The sequence below is a fragment of the Clytia hemisphaerica genome, unplaced genomic scaffold, assembly GCF_902728285.1.
Source record: "Clytia hemisphaerica strain Z4C2 unplaced genomic scaffold, Clytia hemisphaerica genome assembly, whole genome shotgun sequence".
NCBI classification, from domain to species: domain Eukaryota; kingdom Metazoa; phylum Cnidaria; class Hydrozoa; order Leptothecata; family Clytiidae; genus Clytia; species Clytia hemisphaerica.
This window is the reverse complement of record NW_027103292.1, coordinates 56,229-69,177: the sequence shown is the minus strand read 5'-3', so window position 1 is coordinate 69,177 and position 12,949 is coordinate 56,229. Positions and strand designations below refer to the sequence as shown.

The window sequence follows — 12,949 nt, the reverse complement described above, 5'->3', positions numbered from 1 at the left end:
ATTATAGGGTCAAAAAATTAATGAAAATTTTAGCTTGAGAAAATAGAGACTTATTGTATATTTTTGAAAAGCTCTCGAAAAATTAAGATTAGAGATATATTGCGAGTATAGGCGATTTCAGTACCTAACTCGAGATATTGAGCGTCTAAAAGCGCAAAAACTGGACACAACAGCTGTTTCTGGCTGAAAAACACTGTTTTTAAGGGTTAATATCTCGAGTTAGTAGAGAAATCACCTATACTTGCAATATATCTCTAATCTTAATTTTTTGAGAGCTTTCCAAAAATATACAACAGATCTCTATTTATATTAATTTTTGCCTGAGACCGTCATATTTGTCCGAAAATCACACCAAAGTGTCCAAAAAAAAATTGGCACCCAAATTATTTTGATTCCCCTACCCCTTAGCTTTCCAAAAATGTGTAACAAGTGCTTTGACTAAAAAAATCGAGCGACCTAAAAAAAACGAACAAATTTCCCTCTACTATTTCTCAGGATTGGCTCATTAGTTTTTTCTGATTTTTGACACAATGATGCAAAATGGCAATGCCCAAAATGTGATGGAGCCCGATTTTCGAAAAAAAAATATGCCGGAAAAACTGGTTTTTTGGCATTTTCTCGTGATTTTATCATTAGTATTTTCTGTTTTTTTTGTTCAAAGATGCGTATTAACAATGCCCAAAACATGACCGAGTCCGATTTTTTGAGAAAAAATGCCGGTAATATGCCGGAAATCGCCGTTTTTCTGGATTTTCATTGGACTTTTTCTCAACTTCAGTTGAGCTATAATCTGAGAATGTCTGTATGTATGTATGTATGTCTGTATGTATGTATGTATGTCCGTCCGAAAACTTTAGGGCAGGCTGGACACTTCAAAAAAGGTCGGATTTGGCTGAAATTTGGCACACTTGTTCCTTGGGTGAATATCTGGGGGTGTTTTTTTCATTTTTTGAAAATTTTGATTTTTGGGGCCTGGGGACGAGTTTTTCGCCAAAACGAGGCTAAAACTTTGGGGCAGCCTGGACACTTCAAAAAAGGTCGGATTTGGCTGAAATTTGGCACACTTGTTCCTTGGGTTAATATTTGGGGGTGTTTTTTTCATTTTTTGAAAATTTTGATTTTTGGGGCCTGGGGACGAGTTTTTCGCCAAAACGAGGCTAAAACTTTGGGGCTGCCTGGACACTTCAAAAAAGGTCGGATTTGACTGAAATTTGGCACACTTGTTCCTTGGGTGAATATCTGGGGGTGTTTTTTCATTTTTTGAAAATTTTGATTTTTGGGGCCTGGGGACGAGTTTTTCACCAAAACGAGGCTGGCAGCCTGGACACTTCAAAAAAGGTCGGATTTGGCTGAAATTTGGCACACTTGTTCCTTGGGTGAATATCTGGGGGTGTTTTTTTTCATTTTTTGAAAATTTTGATTTTTGGGGCCTGGGGACAAGTTTTTCACCAAAACGAGGCTGGCAGCTTGGAGACTTTAAAAACGGTCCGATTTGGCTGAAATTTGGCACAGGTTTGAGGAACTTTCTCCTAAGTTATTTATTTTGAAAGGCTCTTAGGACAAGGACACATAAAAAAATGAAAAAATTAAGATAAAAACACCCCCAGGTATTCACCCAAGGAACAAGTGTATCAAATTTCAGCCAAAACGGACAAAGTATATTTGCTACCTAATACTAAATATTTGAAATGTTACAATTGGGCCTTCTAATAACGGGAAAATCTGAAGTTGAGCCCAGTGCGGTGCGCACGTTCGACTATTCCTTACGATTGGTTGTTTTTTCATTCAAAAACATTATTAATAGCAATGTCCTTTTTGAAGCCGGAACTATTTAAAAATCGCCGGAACAGCCTTTTTTCGCTGGAAAGACAGTATTTCTTGAATTTCTCGAGCTGTACTTTTTTTTTATGAAACTTTGCACACTGATGCAAAATGACAATACCTAAAATGTGAGTTTAGGGAAACTGAGCATTTCTCTGGCTTGCGGTAGTTTTTTCTTATTTTTTTACATAGTGATATAGAATGGTAATAATTAATTCCTGATGGACACATTTGGGCTAAGAAGTGCCTAACATGGTTTTTTTTTGGGAAAATTCACTTTTTATCGTCAATAGGGAAATCACGCTATAATGTTTATTCACCCCAGTATCTACGACTATAAGTCATACGACTTCAACTATACTTCACAGGTCGATATTAGTTTGAGCTGTGATACTTACGGTAATCTATTCAAGCTGGCCATACACTTTTTTACTCTCTTGCTATTTGTCCTATTCTTATCTGATTCTCATCGTCAGGTAGGTCAATTCAGCATGTTGCTTGTTTCATTAAAAGTTCTTTGTATCAGATTTTAGCGAAATTTTTAATAAATCATAACTACACTACGATACGAAATCTGTTGCCTGATTGTATAAACTTCATGAAGATTTAAAAAGTCTGCATTCAATGTGTTTTATTTGATTTGAATGCAAGCTACTGTTGCAATACAATTTCCTTTGAACATTTTTAATGTTTTAAATTTTTAGGTATTTTTCCATTTGATTCATACAGGATACGTAAAGACTGGTGATGTCTTTTCAACAGAACGGAGAGGTAAACTGCTGTCGATTTTTCTTGATTGGTAACTTAGATTTGATGTTTCGAGATGATTTTTTTACAATGGAAGGGCAGAAATTATACTTGTCTCATTTTCATGACTGGCTATTCATAAGATTCAATTTTTCCCTGCTATGAATTTACCTTTTGATAAAACAGTGTAGTCATCATAACTCGAATGTTTCCTTAACTCAAACAAGTTTTCTGGTCCCTTCAGTTAATAATGCCATATAAACCTTAACCTCAATAACTGGAAATTTCCTTAACTCGAACATATTCGTTATCCCCCGTGAGTGTTCGAGTTATGGAGACTCCACTGTATATCTCATCTCTTCTCTTCTTCTTTCCAGCTATAATTCTTCATTATGATCTCGAACAAGAGAGGAATGAGATTAATGGTTCTTTACGTAATCATATTCGCGCTAACATCCACATTTTTCATGTGGTACAGTATCGACCATCTGCGCATGCGTCAGATCCCGCATCAATCAATGACTCAGATCCAACCCTCTTGTAACTGTACCACCTGTTCAAAAGATAAAAATCTTGGAAACGCAAAGTCCGATTTTCAAAGTGTTCGTGAAGTTGCTAAATCTCTCAAAGTTGTCACGAATGAGATAGATTATTTCACACAATCAAAAAGCACAATGTTTGATCGTTCACTTTCTATTTACGATCCAGAGGACCAGAATATACTTCAAACGTTATTTTCCAATCGATGAAAAATGGTGTCGAAACATATTCTAAAAATCGTCTCCTAAATCAATTAAATGTACGTTTAAAACACGCAGAACCGAAACTCATATTAGTAAATTTCTATGATAACCATTTAACAGCTAGTGCAATACATAATAATGTATGCCCTGTTGATAATTGTCAACTGACCTCAGACAAGAAACAATTTCGTAATGCTGATGCAGTCATTTCTCATCAGATTCCTAAACGCATCCGAAGACCTGTACAAAAACCAGACCAGATTTGGATATATCACCAACTAGAATCGCCAGCTACAATACCGTATATTACTGGGAATAAAGGGTCTGTGAATTGGACTGCCACTTTTCGTTCAGATAGTGTTTTGCCAACACCTTACGGACTGTTTATTCGTCATGACCATGTTAACGAAATGCCTCTAAAAGCGGATAAAAATTATGCGTTTGGGAAAACTAAAATAGCAGCTTGGTTTGTCTCGAATTGTGGAGGTTTTAACGGCCGTATGGCGTATGTAAAAGAACTACAGAAATATATAAAGATTGATATTTATGGGTTTTGTGGGCCGTTGACATGCAAACGAGGCTTGGGTGGTGATAAATGTTTAGAAATTTTGAGAAGTGACTACAAATTTTATTTATCGTTCGAAAATTCCAATTGTCGGGATTACATTACGGAGAAATTCTTCCACAATGCTTTGCAGTAAGTATCTTTACTCCAAAACTCATCAACATCAAATAGAAACTTGGGAGTCATACGAAATTTCGACAAGATTTCAATATGTTCTAGAAGTAAAATGTGAAAGCTTTCTTTGCTTTACTTTTTCTTCTCTGCTTTTTCTTAAGATTAAAACTTTTGTGAACAGGGGGTCAATAAAAACACTTTACGAAATCATGACTGCTTTTTGACATAAAAGTATCGACACCACCCACTGGCCTTTTTCACGAAAGTATTCAAATTCAAAATCTTTTTCAAAACCAATTTGACATTCGTTCTTTCTTGATAAGTTCCTGGGGAATTTTCCATTTAAATGAATCTCTTCTATAGAGAAACTATAAACATGTCATCGCGATGTCCAGAATAACTTCTTGACTTGCGCCTTCCACCCCCCCCCCTTTTGATTCGAACTTTTTCTCCAAGCGTTTTTGACATTTTTGTTAACTTAGTATTTCTTTACTTTCAATCTTCCAGGCATGACGTCATACCAATAGTAATGGGAGCACATCCAGATGATTACAAGCGAGTTGCTCCACCCAATAGTTTCATACACGTGGACGAGTTCAACTCGCCAAGACAACTCGCCGAATACATGCACATACTAGATAATAATGATGATTTATATAATGAATATTTTCGTTGGAAGGGTACTGGAGAGTTCATCAATACTAAATTTGTTTGTAGAGTCTGTGCAATGGTTCAGATTGCATCTATCTTTCCTATGTGGTATCGAGACATAAGCCAATGGTGGACTGAGGAACAATGTGTTCGCCCTGATCAATTCAAATGGTCCACTTGGAGATAAAAATGGATTGGTAAGTTCGTTTCATAGTTCACGTTTGTTCATCAGAAAACTTCAAAGCCTTTATAACCTTCTTTTCCTACCGTATTTTCAACTTAAGTTTTTTAAGGATTTTGTTTTTACGAAGAAATTGAGTGAGAAATTTTGTTTTGAAGAGCATTGAACTGTTGCAGATTTGCTAAATCTTTTCAAACAGTGTGTACACAAGACCACCATGACCAAATTGTTAAGAACATTTTAAGGCTTTGCAGACCCTAAAATACCCAATTTCTTAAGAAAATGGGCAAATATGCTCACAAAATGGTGAAAATAAGAACATGTTAAGAACATTTTTAGGCTTAAAACTCGAAAAGTTAAGAACATCCGAAGCCTTTAAAATTTTGGATGTTCTTATTAAAAACGTGTATAAGCGGATTTAAGACGTTTAACTTTTTGAGATTTTGCTTTATCACGGAAAGTTTGTGCTCTTTCTATAGACTGGGAATCCAGTCGTTTATAACGTTTTTGTTGAAAGCGGGAAATTTTTATGTCGGGATATGGTTAAAATAAATTGATGCTCCTGTCAAGTTTTCTACTTCCTATTTTTTACTGAGTTAAGTCGTCAAGCATGCTAGACTACTCTTTCTACAATAATGTACCAACTTCGAAGATCTTTGGGAACTTAGAGGATAAATGACCTTTCTGAATATAACTTAAGTTTGAATAAAGTTTTTTTGCTTGAGTACGGTAAGTACATCCTAAAAGAAAAGCCATCTAACTTTGAAAAACCAGAAATTTCGGACGTTCTTTAGAATCCGCAAAGATTTAGAATATTCTACAATCTGTGGAAAAATTTGGCCTTGATACCGTATTCCCAAGCCGTGGTTTTCGAGTCTGTCCTGCTTATTTTTAAACGAGATTGTTTAAATATTTTATACTGAAGATGTGTTACAGTGTTTTTCTTTTGAAATCTCATTAGAAGGATTCTGTATAGATACTTTGCTGAGAAAGAAATGTTTTGCTCAAGAAATAAAATTACGTCTTTACTGTGAAGTTGCTGAAGTTGTTAAATGTTTAGGTAGTGTGTTATGTTGTGATTTTTCAGCTTGTGTGTGTAATATAAAATATTATTTCGGCGATCTAAAAAATATCTGCAATCTGATTGGTTAAAAAGTACAATATATCTTGTATTTTACATGTAAAAATATAAATTGACGAAAAGATGTTGTTGCATTGTAGCGGTAGCAGCAATCTAACGTCACTTTACGTCACGCTACAAACTGCCCTGCGCTTTTTTCCAACACAAAAGTGTATTTTTTGGGTCACCGATAAACCAGTTATCAGACATTTGCTCGCTCGTACAATATGGAAGTATTGGGCCTAAAATTTCTTCAGAAATTACACGTTTTTAGAGTCTGCAAAGCCTTAGAATGTTTTTAAATTATTTTGGACTCGAAGACCTTGTGCTCTTATACTAAAAACGTGTACCTGAATGATAAAAAAGCAAGATAAAAGTGTACATTAAGTTTACTCATTTACGCGTTTCTTTTAACAACATCCAAAATTTCTCAAGCGCTCAGATATTTTTAACTTTTTGAGCTTTAGAGCCTACTAACAATATTCTTAAAATGTTCTTATATTCACCATTTTGAAAGTATTTTCGTGCAATTCCCTTAGAAATTTGGCATTCAAAGTCCACCAAGCCTTAAAATGTTTAACTTGTTCTTGATATTTTGGCAATCGAATTCATGTTCTTATGAGATTTGTTCTCATAAAAAATGTTGTTCTCAATTTGTTCTCAAGCACATGAAGTTTGAATTTTAAAAATAAAAATCAAGCCTGAGGTATATCCACTCTCACGAGCATAACTTGTTATAATTCCTCTCATAATTAAATATTTCCCGTTTTCCAAAAGGGAAATATTTATTAAAACGGGCTTTCTCCGTCATAATAATAATTTCCCGTGTCAAAACGCCTTCCGTACGCCCTGATCGACGCCCGTTTTAGCGCCTAAAGAAAGTCTACTTTATAAGAATCAAATCAATATCTCTTGATTGAAGGCAATATGCCTTTCGGTAATTAGTTCTTACAAAGTAAACAAAGGATGGCGAAAAAGATGAGCATATTTATTTTTATTATAAGCATCTACTTTATAAGAATCAAATCAATAACTCTTGATTGGAGGCAATATGCCTTTCGGTAATTAGTTCTTACAAAGTAAACAAAGGATGGCGAAAAAGATGAGCATATTTATTTTTATTATAAGCATCTACTTTATAAGAATCAAATCAATAACTCTTGATTGAAGGCAATATGCCTTTCGGTAATTAGTCCTTACAAAGTAAACCAAAGATGGCGAAAAAGATGAGTATATTTATTTTTATTATAAGCATCTACTTTATAAGAATCAAATCAATAACTCTTGATTGAAGGCAATATATCTTTCGGTAATTAGTTATTAGAAAGTAAACAAAGGATGGCTAAAAAGGTGAGCATATTTATTTTTATTATAAGCATCTACTTTATAAGAATCAAATCAATAACTGTTGATTGAAGGCAATATATCTTTCGGTAATTAGCTATTAGAAAGTAAACAAAGGATTGATAAAAAGGTGAGCATATTTATTTTTATTATAAGCATCTACTTTATAAGAATCAAATCAATAACTCTTGATTGAAGGCAATATATCTTTCGGTAATTAGTTATTAGAAAGTAAACAAAGGATTGATAAAAAGGTGAGCATATTTATTTTTATTATAAGCATCTACTTTATAAGAATCAAATCAATAACTCTTGATTGAAGGCAATATATCTTTTGGAAATTAGTTATCAGAAAGTAAACAAAGGATGGCGAAAAAGATGAGCATATTTATCTTTATTATAAGCATTTTCTTTATAAGAATCAAATCAATAACTCTTGATTGAAGGCAATATATCTTTCGGTAATTAGTTCTTACAAAGTAAACAAAGGATGGCGAAAAAGATGAGCATATTTATTTTTATTATAAGCATCTACTTTATAAGAATCAAATCAATAACTCTTGATTGAAGGTAATATGCCTTTCGGTAATTAGTTCTTACAAAGTAAACAAAGGATGGCGAAAAAGATGAGCATATTTATTTTTATTATAAGCATCTACTTTATAAGAATCAAATCAATAACTCTTGATTGAAGGCAATATATCTTTCGGTGATTAGTTATTAGAAAGTAAACAAAGGATGGCGAAAAAGATGAGCATACTTATTTTTATTATAAAGCATCTACTTTATAAGAATCAAATCAATAACTCTTGATTGAAGGCAATATATCTTTTGGTAATTAGTCCTTACAAAGTAAACAAAGTATGGCGAAAAAGATGAGCATATTTATTTTTATTATAAGTGTCTACTTTATAAGAATCAAATCAATTTCACAATTTTCGGCGTTTTCACTGTGATAACATGTGAGCGACAACTTCTCTTTTTGAGACGTGAGCGACCGTCTATCCCATGTCATCTCAAAAGTAAAGTTGAAACCAAGCTTTCTTCAAACTTAAATTTTATCGATAAAACGAATTTAAAATCTACACATGCGTAATTTTGCTCACTTAGTAATATAGGAAGCTCTGCGGGGCATTCTTAGCGACAGCTACTTGCTAATATATGTCAATAATGACCTTCATTTTTAAGGAAATATTTAGTCGCATTTTTGCGAATCTTGTTGCTATTAATTCGATTTTCATTACACCTTAGATACTGCTGATGCGATTATTAATTAAGCTAATTTAAACTCAAATTTCGTGCTATACTGATTCATGTGAGGTATTTTAATGAAGTGAATGCTCATTTAGTAAGTTTTGACTAAATTTTAGTTTAGCTAAGTTTTTCTGGTTTGAAATTTAAAAAATATGTAGTTTTTTTTTTTTGCTTGCATCTTATTTATTCCTGATATTATTAGTAAAAAACCTTCATTTCAGAGCTGAGAAATTCCATGCGAATTTCATGTGGAATCTCTTTAACTCGAATGTCTCCTTAAGTCGAACAAGTTTTATGATCCCTTCCGACAACAATGCCTAATAAACCTCACTCCATATCTCAAAGAAATTATATTCCTGATATGTGTTCGAGTTATGGAGACTCCACTGTCGATACGTAGTAGAAGTTGAATATTCACGTTTAATTTTTATGGTCTTCAAAAGAGATTGATTCGTTGTTCATGTAGTTTCTCTTTTTATACTTCTTGGCGACTCGTTATTTTCTAAATGAAACATTGTCCTGCAGTGTCCAACTTGGTGCAGACTGTTTTAAAGGAAAAGCTTAGGAGGAGCATGTTAAATCTGTATTTTCTTTCTCCTAATGAGAGAACTGTGCTTTTTATTTCCCCCAACTGAGATTCGTTTTCTTGTAGCTAATTTAGTACATTCTAGAAAACGGGAACTGTTATTTCATTTATTCTAGTACAACAGTGTAAAGGGAAACCACTGAATTTTAACTCGAATGATAACATTTTTAGGTTTTTTGAACCCCCTTTGATTTCTATTGCATCGCTATATTTTATTGTAAATGGAAATGGTAACTTGAAGCTTAGACTGAAATTTAAGAGGGTTTTTTTTTGCTTTTTATCAGCAAACTTCGACCTTTTGACCAAAGAAGACATGTTCTTGTTTTCATTTTGCAATTTTTTGTTCTATATTTGATATATTCACCCCAAGTTTTTTCGTTGCTGTAAAGGAAAGTCATAACAAAGTTTTGAAGGAATGATTCTGAAGGCTTTTTCATTGAGATTTCAATATTCCATCGAGCTGAGAAAGGACGGAAATGATTTAACGTTTCAACTTTTCCCTTGATAATCAAGTTCAACAATATTACAGAACGATTTAAGTTGTATGAAAATTATCATTCCTTCTTTTCGTCTTTTTTAGATATACAAAGATTTCACTGGACGGCATCATTCAAAAGATCACATGCGAAACCACCGTTTAACATTAACTGAACCACGTCATGAACTTAGCTTTGAAACTCTTGACAACCTATGTCCTTTGCTTCACTACCCTAACCACGTTTTTCATCGTGTATAATTTACGGAACATACCGAACAACAATGGAAATCTCATTCTGCAAAATATAATTTGTAATGATGACCATGGTAGACGCTTCTCAAAGAAAATGAGAAAGAAATTTGATTCGGCTTCATGGGGAGAAGCTAGACCAGCAGATAAGTTTACTAATTTGAAAGACGGTAGAGATGAGGTACCATCTTTAATCAAGCTTGCAACTCGGCTACCATCTTCAAAAGAGAAAGAGAGCACTGAACCGGAAGGCTTAAACGAAATCATCAAAACAATCAAGAGAGATATATTTTCGCTTATTTACAAAGATCCTAGACTACGTTACGATAAAGAACTACAGCCAGATTTAAGTAAATTTAAAGAACCCTTTTCTTTGTTTGGTGAAGACCAGATATTACTGCGATCCGTTTTTCGTGCGCGAGAAGGTTCAATCGATTTCGATAATGATCGAATTCAAAAGCAAATTTCTTTGAAAATAAAACGAACGGACCCGTCAAAAAAACTGATACTTTTGATGTTTAAAAGTAATGATTTGAACGAACATGGACTGGTAACGAATAAATGTCATCATAAAGATTGTATATTCACCAATGATGTTTCAGAAGCTGAAAATGCTGACGTCATCGTTTTTAATGGTCCATCAAAACAAATGATAGATCACACACGAAATCGAAAGAATCAAATTTGGATTTATCATACTATTGAGTCGCCTGTGCATAACCTAAACTTTGATACACCTGTTCAAATAAATTGGACTGCTACGTACAGGTCTGATAGTACCATTCCAACACCATATGCTAAATTTGTCCCCTTTGAGCATATTGAACGTTTACCTTATGTGGCTGATAAGAATTATGCGACAGGAAAAATTAAATTAGCAGCTTTTGTGGTTTCAAACTGTGATGCAGAAAATGGCCGATTGGATTATATTTGGGAACTAAAAAAATTTGCGTCGGTAGATATTTACGGTGCTTGTGGTGATTTGAAATGCAACAGGGATGAATGTTTCGAGGTCATCAAAAAAGATTATAAATTTTACATGGCATTTGAGAATTCCAATTGCAGAGAATATATCACAGAGAAATTCTTTCGCAATGCCCTACAGTAAGTAGCTCGATCATTTGCGAATTTAGTTTACATGCCTCACTCGGAATTTTTGTATACTAACAATTTAGTACCTTGAAGAAACCTTTTTGGGCGAGAATGCAACATAGCGAATTTAGGTTTGATGGAGGTTAAAACAAATTTCGGCATAGATGAAAATACACATTTTCTAATAAGCAACCCAGTTGCTAAGACTCGAGCTCTCAAATTAGCCATTTTTTCACTATCTCGTAAAGTAAAAGCTTTTTAGATAATCTAAGCACGGCAAACGATAGCCCTTAACCCAATAAGCATAAATATGGTATAATATCAAGTTTGGTGGTTAGAAAATGAGCTAAGCAGCCCCAGTAGCCCTCATCCGAAAAATGGAGTTACTTATAAAAGTGCGTAACTGATGTATACCTTGGCATTCGTCAAAATTAAAAATCTTCACATTGATTTGTTTCTCCCAAAAGATAAGGTTCTCACCTCCTATTTGAGTCACTCTAACTGTCAAATGAACAAACGTGTCAAAAGGAACACTTTTACCCTTCTTGCCTTCTTACACCCTTTTCTCACAGAACCGGTAGAATCTTTTCAGTCAGTGGAGTTAAAAATAACGGACTGGAAATCAATGGGGGTTGATATTCCCATGTTTCTTATGGCTGGGGATTTTAATTCCATTGTTTTCGAGCCCGAAAGTTCAGTGGGGATTGAAAAGATAGCACAATATATTGCAGTGAGGATTTGCTTATCTGATTATTTTCAGCGGGGGCAAAAATTTGAGTATATTTTTCACTGTGGACTATATTCTAGCCAAACAATCTAGAGGGAAGGGGTTCCAGTGGGTCTGTGAGAAGGGGGTGTCTTCTTTTAGTTGTTTCAAATCTTAACTTCATTAAGATTAATAAAATTTCCTTTTAGAAGGGCTTGAAGTAATTTGATTTTTCAAATCTTTCCCAAACGTATATACTTTGCAGCCTTTACTTTGGGTGTCTGGAATATCAGCCGAACTTATCTGAGGGGTTCCCAAACAAAACTTTCATGTTTACCTTCTATCTTGCAGGCATGACGTCATACCAATTGTAATGGGAGCACATCCAGATGATTACAAACGAGTTGCTCCACCCAATAGTTTCATACATGTGGATGAGTTCAACTCGCCAAGACAACTCGCCGAATACATGCACATACTAGATAATAATGACGATTTATATAATGAATATTTTCGTTGGAAGGGTACTGGAGAGTTCATCAATTCGAAATTTGTTTGTAGAGTCTGTGCAATGGTTCAAGCCACTCCTTCTTTGCCGTTCGCTTCGTATGATATCAATAAAATGCTGACGTCAGCAAAACACCAATGTTTATCTAATGATCCTACCAATAATAAATGGTTTTCGTGGAAAAGAAAGAAACTAAAATAGTTTATATGATATTAGATGTATAAGATAGCGTTTTGCGTATGATATATTTGTTTAGTTTTTACAAAAGAATAAACCAGTCAATCCTGCGGTAGTGATACCGTTCTCAGTTCCATACCCATGATCCATTTATTTATGTTCAAAATGTGGCCAAATCCCAGGGGGGCACTCATATGGTCCGACCCACGGCGTGGGGCACTCATATGGTCCGACCCATGTGCCACCCTTAAGGGTAGGTTTTTCGAGACCCTCGAAATGCACTGTAAGGGTGTACTTTTGATAGAGTGTACTACAAGGGTCTTCTTTTAGCTAAATACACTGCAAGGATATGTTTGGGGACTGCTGAATTGCAAGTCTGACAGTCAAAATCTGATTTATCTTTATAGTTTTGACTCGCACCCATTTTGATTTATTTTGCAAATTATGTCAACATCTCAGGCTCATTTTCAGATGGCTTCAGCAAATAGGATATGAAATCAAACTACACTGTAAAGGCCAGAATCGCTCCGTAAAATGCACTGTAAGGGTACCTTTTCTTTGCTCAAGGGCTGCACTGTAAGGGTCCCATTTTGAAAGCCATGTTTTTGGCGTT

At 34.4% G+C, this 12,949-nt stretch overlaps 1 protein-coding gene across 1 annotated transcript; it reads left to right on the top strand.

Annotated features, from left to right (window-relative positions):
- The first annotated feature begins 2,550 nt into the window (after positions 1-2,550).
- LOC136810625 (alpha-(1,3)-fucosyltransferase fut-1-like) lies at positions 2,551-12,474 on the top strand. The gene is made up of 5 exons (XM_067067191.1): positions 2,551-2,592; positions 2,946-4,008; positions 4,498-4,838; positions 9,707-10,957; positions 12,003-12,474. Exons 4-5 carry the CDS (start codon positions 9,786-9,788, stop codon positions 12,358-12,360), a joined length of 1,530 nt encoding a protein of 509 aa, XP_066923292.1. The 5' UTR covers positions 2,551-2,592; positions 2,946-4,008; positions 4,498-4,838; positions 9,707-9,785; the 3' UTR covers positions 12,361-12,474.
- Positions 12,475-12,949: the final 475 nt, after the last annotated feature.